This window comes from Barbus barbus (genome assembly GCF_936440315.1).
Source record: "Barbus barbus genome assembly, chromosome: 1".
In the NCBI taxonomy this organism is placed as follows: domain Eukaryota; kingdom Metazoa; phylum Chordata; class Actinopteri; order Cypriniformes; family Cyprinidae; genus Barbus; species Barbus barbus.
This window is the reverse complement of record NC_136729.1, coordinates 38601687-38618028: the sequence shown is the minus strand read 5'-3', so window position 1 is coordinate 38618028 and position 16342 is coordinate 38601687. Positions and strand designations below refer to the sequence as shown.

At 37.9% G+C, this 16342-nt stretch overlaps 1 protein-coding gene across 4 annotated transcripts in view; it reads left to right on the top strand.

Annotated features, from left to right (window-relative positions):
* Nucleotides 1–16342, top strand: part of LOC306875642 (cGMP-specific 3',5'-cyclic phosphodiesterase-like) — a 56718-nt gene that overhangs the window by 25387 nt on the left and 14989 nt on the right. For 2 of the 4 annotated variants that reach the window (XM_079426327.1, XM_079426329.1), the window contains exons 11-12: nt 735–794; nt 3589–3735. In XM_079426327.1, coding sequence (XP_079282453.1) covers nt 735–794; nt 3589–3735 — 207 coding nt within the window. The remainder of the gene's footprint in view (nt 1–734; nt 795–3588; nt 3736–16342) is intronic. The other 2 variants (XM_079426328.1, XM_079426330.1) reach the window with 1 other exon arrangement.

Genomic DNA, 16342 nt, shown 5'->3' with positions numbered 1-16342 from the left:
TTATGACTGGTTGGGCATCAAGAGATGTCCTTACTTTGTGGGTGGTATTAATATATTCAAGATTGTGACATCAAAATATCTCTGGAAATAGGGCAGTTTTTGAGTTTATTTTTAATAAATGGTCTTTTTGGACTGAAGAAGACATTCTGAGTTTTTATAGTATTTTAAACTAATATTTTAAAAGATTTTTTACCCCCTTTAATCTGCTGCTACACATAGTCTTGTCCTCACGGCTGATATCCTCCCACTCCTCTGTTTTCTTTCATCCCACCATTCTGGAGCTGTCACAGTCAGAAACGCTGGTGGCATGCTGTCTCCTGCAGCTGACACAATGGCTGCACTCCACATCAGGCGTTCTCCTTTGTCATGATCCGCACTTCACATCCATCACCCAGCATTATTAAAATTTAAAAAAGACAAGGGTAGCTGTGTTCGAAATTGAAAAAAAGTACACAGTTAAACACTATGCAACATTGTCATTTATTCTGCATCCAGTATTTTCTCGGAAAAAGGGTTATTTTGAATGTTTTTTCTTCCTTGTCTTTTTTATGTCTGTTTGATCAAATCAAATCAGGTTCTGGTTGTATATAAGATGTTCTGGCAAATGTAGTCCCAAATGCATACTTAAAGTGTGCATTCTTTGCAATAAACTTTTTTTAAGCTAAACATATTATGCCATTCAGAACAGAAACTTTGCAAACCCATTAATATAATGTGTCTGTCTGTGAATGCAGGTCCTCTCTTATCATGCCTCGGCTGCAGAGGAAGAAACGCGGGCGCTCCAGGTAACTGCGGTAAATTACAATTTCTCATCATATCATATCGAAATGTGCCATCTACTTGAATGTGTCATTCAAACCACGATGTGGTAATAAATATCAATTTCTGAAAAAGATATTTCAAATCTGAAATCTGATTGGATGAGACATGTTTAAAGCCATTGTTAAAAAGCTGATATACACATAGCAAATTGTTGTATATTAACATTCTCTCTGGATTATTTTTTCTTGGGGGAAGGATGGCACTTATTGAATTTGATGAGCAAACTAATGCTTTAATGACTATTTGTGTCCTTAAAATCTTGATTATGTAGTAAAAGTTTTACTAATGTAAAAATATAACAATACACCTTCAAGTCAATATGGCATTCCAACAGTGGTAAAATACACAAATTAGCAACAGATATGACGGTAAGACACCTGTTCACTTTGCTACTGTGTATAATACCGTGCAGCACCTACCGGAAAAACTGTTATTATTAACATAAAGTAAAGGAATGTGTCTTCTGGCAGTTGGCACAGTAAAAATTTCAATATTTTTATCATATAGGTTTATAAAAACAATAAAAACTTTGAGACTCTTTATTTTGTGAATGTAAGGTGGCTAAAAGTGTTATAGGTATTTCAAAGTGCAAAATGCTGGGAAGTAGCTTAGAATTAGAAACCCTAATAAGTTAACTAAATTTTCAATAGCAGAAATTGGCAAACAGCTTTACTGCCCAGCAAGCCTGAGAATCAGTGTGCTTTCGTGAACATTTCTTTTAGATGTTGGAAAGTTTAGTTCATTTAAGATTAGTGCTGTCAAACAATTAATCGCATCCAAAATAAAAAAAATTGTTTACATAGTATATGTGTGTTTACTGTGCATATTTATTATGTATATAAATACACACCCATGCATGTATATATTTAAGAAAAATGTTATGTTTATATATTAAACATATGTTTTATAAAATATAAATTATATTAATATACACATGTAAATATTTTCTAAATATATACTGTATGTGTGTATTTATATACTGTATACATAATAAATATACACAATACACACAGATATATAATGTAAATAAAAACTTTTATTTTGGATGCGATTAATTGTTTGACAGCACTATTTAAGATATAACATATATCCAGTGTTGGGGGTAACGCATTTCAAGTAACGCGAGTTACGTAATAATATTACTTTTTTCAAGTAACTAGTAAAGTAACACATTACTTTTTAATTTACAAGAAAATATCTGAGTTACTTTTTCCCCATTCATTGACTGACAGTGCGCTGTGTGAACATGCTGTTACTGTAGTCTTAGACTAAATGTGAATTAATTCATCCCACTCACAAAAAACAGATTTAGTATTCATCAAAATGAATTAAAACAGTGAAATGCAAACTCAGAATATGACGTAAACTGCAATAATTAAATATGTTAAACAACACAAATGTATCTAATCCCATTTTATTAACCAATGTCTTTGCTGCTGACCTTTGATGATCCAGTTCAACCATACTAATAAGCAAAAATGACTTTAGATAAACTAACAATTGTGCTTCATTGCTTTTTTATTGCTGAAGAGTGTTATACCTTCTTATCCTGAGTTTTACTTTACAGACGTGAATTTACTTTTCCTTCACAAGATACAGGGCTTTTACATTTGTATTAATGTAATTTCTTGTATTAAAAACAATCAAGCCCTGCTCATATTTAAAAAGTAACGCAAAAGTAACGTAACGCATTACTTTCCATAAAAAGTAGCTAAGTAACGTAATTAGTTACTTTTTTAGGGAGTAACGCAATATTGTAATGCATTACTTTTAAAAGTAACTTTCCCCAACACTGCATATATCTTGTACATAACAGAGTAATATCTTGTAGCTTGGCAAGCTGCAGTTTCAAAGTATAGTTTGTAATGGCCGTGCCTATCAAAACTCAATGGCTTTATTTTTTAATGTTTGTGTCTTGTATAATATCACTTTTAAAAATGCTTTGTGTTGTTTACGAAAACCTTGTATCTATGCTAAAATTGCTGTCTTTCGTAGCTTATTACTTTGGTTGAGTCTTATTCTACACAGCGTTTGTAAAGAAAACAGGAATTCCTTTCTTCGGATACCCTCAGGGAATTTCCCAGAGAGTACACAGGTTGCTTGGATACAGAACTTTCAGCTGTCGATATGGAAAACCTGCTCTGATTAGGCCTGTGAGAGTAATCAGGGAATTAAGACATGGACAGAGGCAAAATTTCTGCTTCAATTGAGAGTCATTTGTTTGTTAATTACAGCAATTACTCTTATGAAGCAAAGGTCAGCATGCAGATTTACCACTGTCTGCGTAATTCATAAGGCATGTAAAAACACCTGAACATATGCTTAATTTTGTGTATGATGGAATAGGACATTAACCACTAATACCTAAATTGTAGTTAATAATAAACAGATGAATCTATATGAAAATTATGTTATCTCTGCAGGTGATTGTGTTTTCTGTTTCCTTACTTAAGCATAAAAACAACAGGAGAGAGGAAGAGAGACATTATGTATGTGCTCTGCATTATCCGATGAACCGTTTTCAGCAAGAGAAGACAAATCAAGTGCAGCACAGCTAAATGCTTATCATGTGCACTGCAAACTATGCCAATTATTTATGCCTGACAGTCAGTGATCTCTTTCCTTTTAGTTTGGTTGTCTGTTGAGTGAGTGAAGTAGTGTGATTGTCCAGATGTGTGTGTGTATGTTTACAGATTAAAACAGCAACTGATTGTTTGTGAGAAAAAAAATGTGTAATTTAAATATCTGCCTGTATTAACTTCACAGGTGGCTACGATTCCGTCTGCTCAATCTCTCAGACTGCTGGAATTTAGCTTCAGTGATTTTGACCTGACAGATGCGGAGACGACCCAAGCAACCATCCGTATGTTTGTGGACCTCAAGCTTGTACAAAATTTTCAGATGAAGTACAAGGTACCTGCTTAGATTTTGTCATTTATTTTGTTTATTAGTAATAGTGTTATATATTATTTCTCATTCCTGGGATTAGGTATTTGTACAGACCCATAAGCCTCATTACTAAACTAAAGCTCTTAACTCGTCCCATATGTTTATCTTGAATAATACCTCAAGTCATGTTTTAATGTGGAGAGGTATTTCTTCTGATGATAAAATGGATGAAAAACAGATGAATAGGCTTAAACTGAATATGAACAGCCATATGTAGGGACCCAAATATCAAAGAGACTTGGGCGTTGGGGATGATCTAATTTGACCTGGGTCAAGTAGAAACCACCTAGCAAGCACCCAATACACTCTAACAACTGCATTATGGACTAAATAACCCCTCTGAACACCATAACAACTTCAGAACAACTTGGCAACCACTGACAAAAGCATTATGTCATGGTGCATTTCTACAGAAAATAAAAAAACAAAACACAGCTGTGAACTCATTACATTAGTATTACTGTTGCATTGTGTTTTATTTTAAAAACCCTTGCTAGATTTACTTAAAAAAATAAATAAATAAAAATCAGACACTGCTAGTAAATTTCACAAATAATTACAAAGAAACTAATCAAGTAACACATGGAATTAAACATAATATTTTGAAGTGTAAAGACTGAAACACTATTTTCTTGTAAAAATGTACTCTTGTAATCTTTGCTTTATTTTCAACTTTAAAAAATCTCTGTTTTTTAAATGTATGTAATAACTGTTTTAGAACACTTAATCCCACTCCACCTCGTGCCTAACAATGCCCCTTAGCTGTTCTAAAATCACTGCAAACCACTGATTAAGCCATGATGCCTAAGCAACCACAAAACAGTGCTAAAACCCAATCAGAGAACCTTAGCATTCACAATGCATAGCCACCATGCTCTGGCAACTACCCACAACACCTGAGGTTTCCTCTGTACTTAAAGGGATAATCCACCCAGAAATTAAAATCATTTACTTTTTTTTTGGTTCAAGGTTTTTTTTTTATTTGTTTTCACATTATACAGACTAGAAAAACACAAGTAACTAACCCCCCTTCCCCAAACACCAGACCTAAAGACTATATATATATAATCAATCGTCCATAAAGAAAAAATAAAATACATGAAGTAAAGATATAATACAGGTTCCCTTTCTTTTACATTGCTATATTGTGTGCTTCCATTTCCTCCATGAAAGTTAAAAAAGGCTGCCAGATATTATAGAATGTCCCAACAGACCCTCTGATTGTATGTCTGATTTTCTCCAACTTAAGATGACCCATGACTTCTCTTATCCAGTGATTATGTGTCGGTGGAATAGGGTCCTTTCAGAATCAGAATCAGAATCAGAAAGAGCTTTATTGCCAAGTGTGTTTGCACACTTGGCAATACATTTCATTTAAACAATATCAGTTTCCTAGCCAAAAGAGAGCCAAAGGCCAACATGTTGATTTATCTTGTGTTGAGAAGAGTGTTTTCAGGGGCCACACCAAACAATGCAAGAAATGGGGATGGTTCTACTACCTCTCCAAATATCCCAGAAAAGGTCTCAAAAAAATTAATCCAGAACATGTAAAGCCTTGGACATGTCCAGAACATGTGCAGCAAAGTGGCGGGAGCCTGCCTACATCGATCGCATATGGGATCTATGTCAGCCCTAATCTTAGAAAGTCTGACCTTAGACCAGTGCAGACGATCTATTTTGAATTGTATTACAGCATGTCTAAGGCATATAGATGATGAAAAAATTCCTTGTATTATTTTGTGCCAAATTTCCTCTGAGATTGGTTCGTTTAAATCTGTCTCCCATTTATTTTTAAGTAGGTCTAAGGGTGTTGAATCATACATGTTGAGTAGTTCGTAAATCTTACTTATAGTCTGTTTTTTGACTGATTTACATTTAAAGATTGAGTCTATTAATGAAATGGGAGGGCACGATGGAAAATCGTTCGAATTCAATGCTACAAAATTCCGGAGCTGCAAGTACCTATAGGACTGCGCTTTGGTATGTCATATTTCTGTACCAGCTGTTCAAAGGAGGCGAAGTTTCCATCCATATAAAGATCAGACAGTGAGATCACACCCTTTCTAGCCCAGGCATCAAAAGCTTTGTCCATCATTGATGGGGCAAACATGTAATTTTTTATGATTGGTGCAGCTTGCAATAGATCTTTAAGGGAAAAGGACCGTCTAATCTGATTCCATATTTTAATTGAATGTATAACAAACGGATTAGAAGTCAAGCTAGAGATGGACTGTGCAAATGGTAGTCTAGAACACAATAAGGCTGCCAGTGAGGTGGGCCCAACTGAAGCCCCCTCCAGAATTAACCATACAGGGGCAGAGGTGTCATTATTTATCCAGTATAACAATGCTCTTATGTTGGCTGCCTAATAGTAATACATAAAGTTTGGGAGTGCCATCCCTCCCTTTGCACGAGCCCTTGTATACTTCTTTTTATCCTTGGTGTTTTTTTGTTCCAAATAAAGGCCGATATCTGATTATTTAGTTTGAAGAAGAAAGATTTTGTTAAAAAAAAACGGAAGACACTGAAAAATATACAAAAACTTGGGCAGAACATTTATCTTTACCGTATTAATTCTTTCACCCAATGACAGAAGCAGGTGGTCCCAGCGTTCAAGCTCTTGCTTCAAATTGGATAAGAGAGGCTGATAATTGGCCACATATAAATATTTATAGTTGTGTGTAACCCAAACTCCAAGGTACTTGAATTTCTTAGGGCTAATTTTAAAGGGAACTGAACCTAAAGATGATAGACTGACCCCATCACCAACAGGCATTAATTCACTCTTCTGAATATTGACTTTGTAGCCAGATATTTTGCCAAATTCTGTAAGTAGATTCAACAGTTTGGGGAGACTTGAGAGGGGATGAGACAAGTATAATAACATATTATCCGCATACAGCGAGACCTTATGTTCCAATCCTGCCCGCTGAATACCCTTAATGTCAGCTCTTTGTCTCAAAGCTAGAGCAAGTGGTTCCATTGCAACTGCAAATAAAAGTGGGGACAAAGGACAACTGTCTCGTGCCGCATTGAAGCTCAAAGTAAGCGGATATATTATTGTTAGTGCGTACAGCAGCCAATGGAGATGTATATAAAAGTTTGATCCAAGATATAAACTTGTGGCCAAATCCAAACCTCTGTAGTGTGTCGAAAATATAGCCCCACTCCACCCGGTCAAACGCCTTTTCAGCATCCAGTGAAAGCACTACCTCTAGTGTACCGGGTGGGGAAGGTCCGTAAAGAATATTCAAAAGACGTCTAATGTTAGAAAAAGAGTAATGGTTCTTAATAAAACCTGTTTGGTCAGGGGATATAACAGTGGGTAGAACCCCTTCCAAACGACGGGCAAGGACCTTAGCCAGAACTTTGGCATCTGTGATAAGAAGGGAGATCGGACGGAATGAGCTGCATTCAAGAGGGTTCTTATCTGATTTGAGGATTAAAGAAATAACTGCCTGACGCATGGTTGATGGAAGGGATTTCACTGAAAGTGATTCTTCAAAGACTGATAACAATAAAGGAGAGAGCTGATCTGAGAATTTTTTAAAGAAATCTGTTGGGAAACCATCTGGCCCTGGTGATTTGCCACTTTGCATAGATCTAATTGCTGATGTTATCTCTTCAACCGTAAGGTCCTCCTCTAATTGAGCAGTCAACTCTGGTTCTATGGAGGAGACCTGTACATTTAAAAAAAAAAACCTCCAGCGAGGAGTCCTCCTCATATACATCAGAGCTATACAGTGACTGATAGAAATTTTGGAAACAGGAATTCATTTTTAAGCTATCAGTATTTTTTGAGCCCAGCTCATCATTGATTTCAGGAATGGTCTGATTGGTAGTCCTTTGCCTCAGCTGATGAGCAAGTATTCGTCCAGCCTTTTCTCCGTGTTCATAACACACATGCCGAGACTTAGAGATGAGATACTCAGCCTGGCGCGTTGACAGAAGATCAAACTCGGTCTGCAGTAAAATACGCTTTTTCATTATTTCTGCAGAGGGCATATGACTATTTAGCCTGTCTAGCTTCAGCATTTCGTCCATCAGTTCTTTAAGGCGTGCAGAATTGTTTTTATTTTTATTTGCACAATAAGAGATTATCTGGCCCGTAAGTATGCTTTTAGCAACTCCCATATAGTTAAAAAAGACATCCCGGGCGTTTGATTGATTTCAAGAAATAATGTAATCTCAGAAGAGATGAATTTAGTAAAAGCTTCTCCCGAAAGGAGCAGAGAGTTGAGTCTCCAAGGGCGGTAACTGGACTGTATATTAGGGATACACATTTTCATAATTAGAGGACCATGATCTGAGATTACTATAGTTCCGTAATCACACTTGGTAACGAGGGGAAGGAGTCTTTTATCCAGGAAGAAATTATCTACACTCACCTAAAGGATTATTAGGAACACCTGTTCAATTTCTCATTAATGCAATTATCTAATCATCCAATCAGATGGCAGTTGCTTCAATGCATTTAGGGGTGTGGTCCTGGTCAAGACAATCTCCTGAACTCCAAACTGAATGTGAGAATGGGAAAGAAAGGTGATTTAAGCAATTTTGAGCGTGGCATGGTTGTTGGTGCCAGACGGGCCGGTCTGAGTATTTCACAATCTGCTCAGTTACTGGGATTTTCACGCACAACCATTTCTAGGGTTTACAAAGAATGGTGTGAAAAGGGAAAAACATCCAGTATGTGGCAGTCCTGTGGGTGAAAATGCCTTGTTGATGCTAGAGGTCAGAGGAGAATGGGCCGACTGATTCAAGCTGATAGAAGAGCAACTTTGACTGAAATAACCACTCGTTACAACCGAGGTATGCAGCAAAGCATTTGTGAAGCCACAACACGCACAACCTTGAGGCGGATGGGCTACAACAGCAGAAGACCCCACCGGGTACCACTCATCTCCACTACAAATAGGAAAAAGAGGCTACAATTTGCACAAGCTCACCAAAATTGGACGGTTGAAGACTGGAAAAAGGTTGCCTGGTTTTCTGGATTTCTGTTGAGACATTCAGATGGTAGAGTCAGAATTTGGCGTAAACAGAATGAAAACATGGCTCCATCATGCCTAGTTACCACTGTGCAGGCTGGTGGTGGTGGTGTAATGGTGTGCGGGATGTTTTCTTTAAAAACTAAAATTATTAGTGCCAATTGGGCATCGTTTAAATGCCACGGCCTACCTGAGCATTGTTTCTGACCATGTCCATCCCTTTATGACCACCATGTACCCATCCTCTGATGGCTACTTCCAGCAGGATAATGCACCATGTCACAAAGCTCGAATCATTTCAAATTGGTTTCTTGAACATGACAATGAGTTCACTGTACTAAAATGGCCCCCACAGTCACCAGATCTCAACCCAATAGAGCATCTTTGGGATGTGGTGGAACGGGAGCTTCGTGCCCTGGATGTGCATCCCACAAATCTCCATCAACTGCAAGATGCTATCCTATCAATATGGGCCAACATTTCTAAAGAATGCTTTCAGCACCTTGTTGAATCAATGCCACGTAGAATTAAGGCAGTTCTGAAGGCGAAAGGGGGTCAAACACAGTATTAGTATGGTGTTCCTAATAATCCTTTAGGTGAGTGTATACGGGAGTAGGTCTTATGGACAGAGGAGAAGAAAGAATATTCTCTGGAGGTAGGGTTGCGAAACCGCCATATGTCAGCTATGCCATAGGATTTAAGAAATAAATTAATCGCACGCGCTGATTTAGACAGGGAGGTATTTTTGAACTACGGTCTAAGACAGGAGAAAGTATGCAATTTGTGTCACCACCAAAAATAAGGTGGTGTGATGACATATTTGGCAAACGAGAAAAAAGATTTGAAAAGAATACGGGGTTGTCCCAGTTTGGTGCATAAATGTTAGCCAAAATGACTGGTAAAGAATAAAGCTGCCCCACCACAATAACAACGCCCTAATGGGTCTGCCTCTACACTAGTCATAGTAAATGGTGTGTTTTTATTAATAAGTATGGCTACTCCTCTAGCTTTCGAATGAAAATTGGAGTGATATATCTGTTCTGTCCAACACCCTCTAAGTCGAAAATGATCCGTTGTACGTAGATGGGTCTCTTGGAGGTATGCGATATCTACATTAAGTTGTTTTAAATGTGCAAATACCTTTTTACGTTTCACTGGGTGGTTAAGTGATTTAACATTCCAACTCATGAAGTTGACTGAGTAGCCCTTCATCCCTCTGGAAGTATTAGTGTTACTCATGTTAAGGAGAAATACTTATGTATATGAAACCTATAAACGTCACAACATGACATCAAATGAAAATTAAAATGGACAGCTGTCAGAATAAGTCTGGTAGTTAAACAAAAATGATAATCTCCCCCTTTAACACCCATAAGAACAAGATGAGCACAATACCCCTCCAAAACAAATCCACACATTAAGTGTTCGTGTTAGGGAACTCTTTAGAAACAACAGCTCGGGCTCCCGCCAAACCCTCCGTGTCAAGGCAACTCAAACCACACATTACGCTATTATAACATAAACTCTGCTGTATAAGACAGTAGTAATAATAATAATAAAAAAGAAAAGAGCCTGATGACAATGGCAAAAACAATGACAATATTATACGCTTCCCTCAAGATGTTGTGGCCGAGGATCACAAGTTCAAATCTAAAAGGTGACCAAAATTATCTATCAAGAAAGACAAATAGATTAGAGAACGACAGGAAGCTTTAACAGTGCACTTACAACACTAACTGGTGATATTAACATCTGCAGCAAAACCATTTAAATAAATATTGTCCTGTCAATGTTGACCTTGAGATTAATCAGAACATCCGTTGCTTATGACTGAGTAACACAATTCTACCCCATGGCAAGAGCTATATAAAAAAAAAATTGAAAAATTATTACTCCGTTGGGGTAAGTTTTAAGTTGAAATAACGTGTATACACAGAACTCAGTCTCACAGTCACTTTCGAGTCTCTGTAGGTATGATGTTCTTCTTGACGTATCTCATCGCTTCATCTGCATCAGTGAATTATTTTTCTTTACCATCATGAGAGATGCGTAGTCGGGCTGGAAATAGGATAACAAATCGGAAGCCCTGGCGGTTATGCAACAGTTTCCGAACCTCCGTGAACGCAGCCCTGGCCTTAGCAACGCTTGCAGTGTAGTCTGGAAAAATGGCGATTGAATCCCCATTAAATCTCAGCGGGGCCCGACTGCGCGCACGTCTCAACACCTCGACACAGTCTTGGTAATAATGAAGTTTAGCCACGATGGCGTGTGGCTTTCCATCCGGACCTCTTGGTGCAAGACTTCTGTGCGAGCAGTCCACAAGTACATCCTTTTCCAGCTGTAGCGATTCTCTCAGCAGCCTCGAAACCGACACAGTAGAGCTTGATCCATCCGTCTCAGCCACCCCCAGTATCCTAATGTTGCACCTTCTCATCCTTCCCTCCATGTCTTCGCATTTTCCTCTCAGCACAGTCACTTCTGCTTTCAAATCGGTTACCACAGATTGCAAGGTTGTCACTTCGTCTGACCACGCTGACAGCCCGCCTTCCACTTCCTTTATCGTAGCCTTCATTTGGTCCATCTCGGAGTGAATCGCCGCCGTATTGTTTATTATTTCCGTTTTTACCGCTTGTATTTAATTTTTAAGAGAACTGAAATCATCGGCAAGCGCACTTTTCAGTTCGGATTTAATCACGTCCGAAATGTCCGCTTTTAGCGAGCGAAGAATTTCTGATTTCAAGGCTTCTTCTCTGGGCTGTCCAGCTGTCCAGTCCATCTTCTCTGGGCTGTCCAGCGAGGGTGGGGTCGTTCGCGATCGGGTAACGGTGGAACTCGAAGTCGAGGCAGTGTTGGGCCTAGTACCAGATGATGCGTCGTATTTATATTTGCATAGTTTTTCCGCCATTGGCCCACATATCAACTATTTTCTTGTTTTAGAAACGCATTCCAAACAGATTCCACCCAATGTTTTGTTACAGGTCGCTTATTTACTTTATAAAACAGGAATTCGGCGGGAGCCCGAGCTAGGCACGTCTTACTCCATTGCCACGCCACGTAATTCCCCCAAAATCATTTACTTTTAATCTTTCTTTCTTTTGTGGAATGTAAAAGACAATATTTTGAAGAAGAAAATATTGGTTCCCACTGACTTATGTTGTATGGACAAAAAATACAATGGAAGTCAATGGGAACCGAAACAATTTGGTTACCAACATTCTTTAAAATATCTTTTTTTTATTTGTTCCACGGAAGAAAGAAATGCATACAGGTTTGTAGTAACATGATGGTGAGTAAATGATGACAGATTTTCATTTTTGGGTGGAATAGCCTTTAAAAATATTTTATTCAAAAAATTAAAACAATTCAGTTCCATTTCCTCTTCAGTATATCTGAAGAGTTTTGTTATTTTGCAGCCAAAAGTTGAGCAAAAGCAATCTGTTCGCTCAACTATAAATAAATGTTGTAAATAACTGTGGAATCCATTCAATAAACCCTCACAAAGAAGAAAATGAAGAGCAGCCCTCTTTCTCCTGCAGTTTGAACTATAATTGCTAGATCAGGTTCAGCTGACTATTAAAGCAAAACATCAGGCTTCACTGTGTGTTTGACCGGCTGCAACAAGCTCCTTTTATGGCCTTCAGTTTTAAGCAAGGTATCTTCCTGGCAGGACATGAAGTCTCCCTTTTTTATTGGTTTTCTGGGTGTGACTTACCCCTGACTGAGTGAATGGAAGCAGGTCTACTAGAGGCCACTACAGTACAGAGCCCTGATCAATCTCAGGCTGCTCTGATAATATACATATAACATGACAACAGAACATAGCACACAGACACACATTCCACCAGACTGGCATTTTATTGGAGAAATTAATCACGTTAACTGTGGGAAGTTTACTTAGTGTTTCAGGACTGTGTAAAGAGTTAGTGTCTTAAACGTGTCTAGTCAAACTAGACACATTTTAAACATAAACCACTTCACATGTTTTAAACCTAAATAAATTAAATGGCACTTTTGACCAAGAATGTCAGTGACACTGGGTGTACGCTCGTATGATATGAAGTCACCAGTCATCAGTGGCCTAGAAAAAGCTGTTTTTTTTTTTTTTAGATCGCATGATCACATGGATGCTTTTGGTTCCAGGATAAATTAATCCTGTTTTTTAAATACCTTTGTGAATAGGATATTTTTAGAAATAAGAAATAAAAGCCCTGTGATGGACTAGCCATCTGTCTAGGGTGTCCCTCTTCTGTGGCCAGAGACGCTGTGATAGGCTCCAGCGTCTCTGCAACCCTACAGAGGCCAAGCAATTTGGAGAATGGATGGCTGTGTAACGAGGAGTCAGTGACGTTAGGATCCATGTGCAGCTTTATTAAAACAGAATGCAAGTCAAACAGGCAGAGTTTAATCACGGGCTTCAAACACAACGTAGATAAGGTAGAATCAAAGTCAGAGTTCAGGCTAGAGATCAGGGCAGGCGGCAAACACACAGGATAGTCAAATGACAAGGCAGATGGAATCAGAATAGGCAGGCGGCAGAGAATCAGGGCCCGGTTGCATGAAAACCCTTAAGTAAGGGTATCCCTGAAGGGGAAAAGATCCCTGAGGCAAGGGATTTCCTTAAGAGAGTTGCAACAAACGTCTTAACCGTCACCCTTACCTAAGTGTTTATATTAAGCGTTTCACTGTAGTTTCTGGCAGCGCACGGCAACGCGAGCTGCGGTTGCCATAGTTACTCTTCCATATCGCACTATAAACATAACGGACCGCAAAAATAACCTTACAACTACAGCTATAAAATATTTTTTATTTTTTTACAAAATATTATTTTTTTGACAAATTGATCTTCATATAGGTGTGGGGCTTGAATTCGCACATGTGTTCCATCTATCACTCCGCAAACGCGTGGGAAACCAGCAACTGCAAAAAAACGTTCTGCTAATACGTCCTGCTCATCTCTGGAAGGAAATTTGACATATGTTTCAATTCGGCGACACAGGGCTAAGGCCACTCGATGGACAGCTCTGCAGACAGTGGATTTGTGTACTCTGAAAACGTCGCAAATGACAGACTGAAAAGTACCGCAAGCGAAAAACCTTAAAGCAATCAAAACTTGAAGCAGTGGGAGTGCACGACTTCGTCGGGTTTGGTGTTGGTGGCTCAAGCGTTGCGGTGAGATGAAGGATTGACTGACGATCAAACCTATATTCTCTCAATAACTGTGCATCATTCATAGTCTCCAATGGATTATTTCGATCATTAAAAATGCGCCTAGGTACTTGCTCCTCTTCTATGAACATGAAATCAGCCATCGTGCTAGAGTAAAAGATGACTTAAGGGAGCTATTTTGGTCCCTTAATTTTTTAAGGTGAAACGGTTACTAAGGGACCTTAAGGGAACACTTAAGCAATTAAGGGAAATACTTAAGTGACAGCCTTAACTTCCCTTAAGTAAGCCCTTAGGTTTTTTTCTTGCAACCCATGTTTCACTAAGGGTACCCTTAACCTTATAATTAAGGGTTTTCTTATCTTAAGGGTTTTCATGCAACCAGGCCCAGAGTCCAGTAAACAGTCCAGGTCATACACGGGGGAATCACACATGGAATAAACGCTCGGAAATGTTTGCATGGCAAGACAAGACTTCTCAATGTGGAAGCTGGGAGAACAGTTTAAGTAGTTAAGAGTCAATGGGAAAAACCTGTGAGTGAAATCAGCCACAGGTACGGGGCATGTGGGAAATGAAGTCCAGTGATGGTTAGTACTCAGGTGACGGTGCCCTCTGGTGGTGAGCGGAGGGAGCCACAGAGGCTGAATTCGTGACAGGCTGGATGAAAATAATCATAACATAATAATCAAAAAAGCATTGACTCTGGCAAGAATCATTTTTCCATGATGCTGCCCCACAACAAATATAGCAATAAAACAGGGCTGCACAGACATTTTGAGGGGCAGTGGCCCAAACCAAAAACAGGGGCACTGAGGGGGTGGGTACTTGGTAACAAATTATCCAGTTGTTACAACACTACCAGTCAAAAGTTTTTTAAGATTTTTCTTCTGCTCACCAAGCCAGCATTTATTTGATTCAGAGTACAGCAAAAACAGTAAAATTTTGAAATATTTTTACTATTACAAATAACTGATTTCTATTTGAATATATTTTAAAATGTATTTTATTCCGGTGATCAAAGCTAAATTTTAAGCATCGTTACTCTTCAGTCTCACGTGATCCTTCAGAAATCATTCTAATATTCTGATTTCCTGCTCAAGAAACATTTAATATTAATATCAATATTTAAAACAGTCGAGTAGATTTTTTTTCAGGATTATTGGATGAATATAAATATCCAAAGATCTGTGTTTATACTCTATAAACATTCAAAAGCTTGGATTCAGTGTGTATGTATATATATATAAGAAATTATAGAAATTAGGCCTAATACTATTATTTAGCAAGGATGCTTTAAACTGATTAAAAATGACGATAAAGACTTTATAATGAATGAAGAATTGATAATGTTTCAAAAGATTTCTGTTTCAGATGAATGCTGTTCTTTCTATCTGAAACCTGAAAACAATTTTAAAACTACTGTTTTCAACATATAATAATAAATGTTTTTGAGCAGCAAATAAGAATATTAGAATGATTTGAAATGATGTGATTGGAGTAATGATGCTAAACATTCAGCTTGAAATCATAGGAATAAATTACTATATATAATATATTCAAATAGAATATTAATAGCAAGAATTAAAGTGTGACAAACTGCTAAATATTCTATATGATAATATACCTGCTGCCTTGCTGGAGCTTTGAATTCATGTTTATGCTGAACTGCCTTTGGCTCTTTCTCTTTCTCCTTTATTGTGAAGGCATTTTTTTTAAACAAAGTGTGCCAACAACAGCAAATTTGGTGTTATTTATATTAGATCTGATCAGGTACAATAAATTGATTAGACATTCTAAGAATGAATATTCTGTACAAGTTTTTACGACTTTTAGAGCAAATCATTACCGACATTACAAAAAACTACCAAATGACTAATTCAGTGACTCATCCACTGACTGTAATGTGGATTGCAATGAATCTACCTGTTAATGCATTGACCTTTGGGAAGAACTGTCGTCTCCAGAGAAGCGGGCACACAGATTGTGAGTGATGCCGCGGAGCGGATTCGCGACATCAGTGGGTCTTTAGCGGAGCAGTAACTGAACGCTTTGAGCTGGGGTGATAGTGTTTGGTGAAAGGGGCATCTCAGCCGATGAGAGAAGAGGGGCCACCCCCCTGTGCATGGCCCTGCAACAAAATAAAACAAAAATTAAATAACGGAATGTAAAAAAATAAAATAAAATTTATAATAAAAATTACTTAAAATATTGGGATTCAATTGAACATGAAATGGCAACTTTATTATTCTTATTTTATTATTTCGCAACCCATTTCGATGTGACTAGATATCCAACAAGAAAAAATGTTTAGTAATTAATTTGAAATGGGAAATGTTGGTGTTACATACCAGAATGAAGCAACACTTAAATGTGAGTTTGGTAAAAGAGATAAATAGCTAGGCCAAAAATTAACCCAT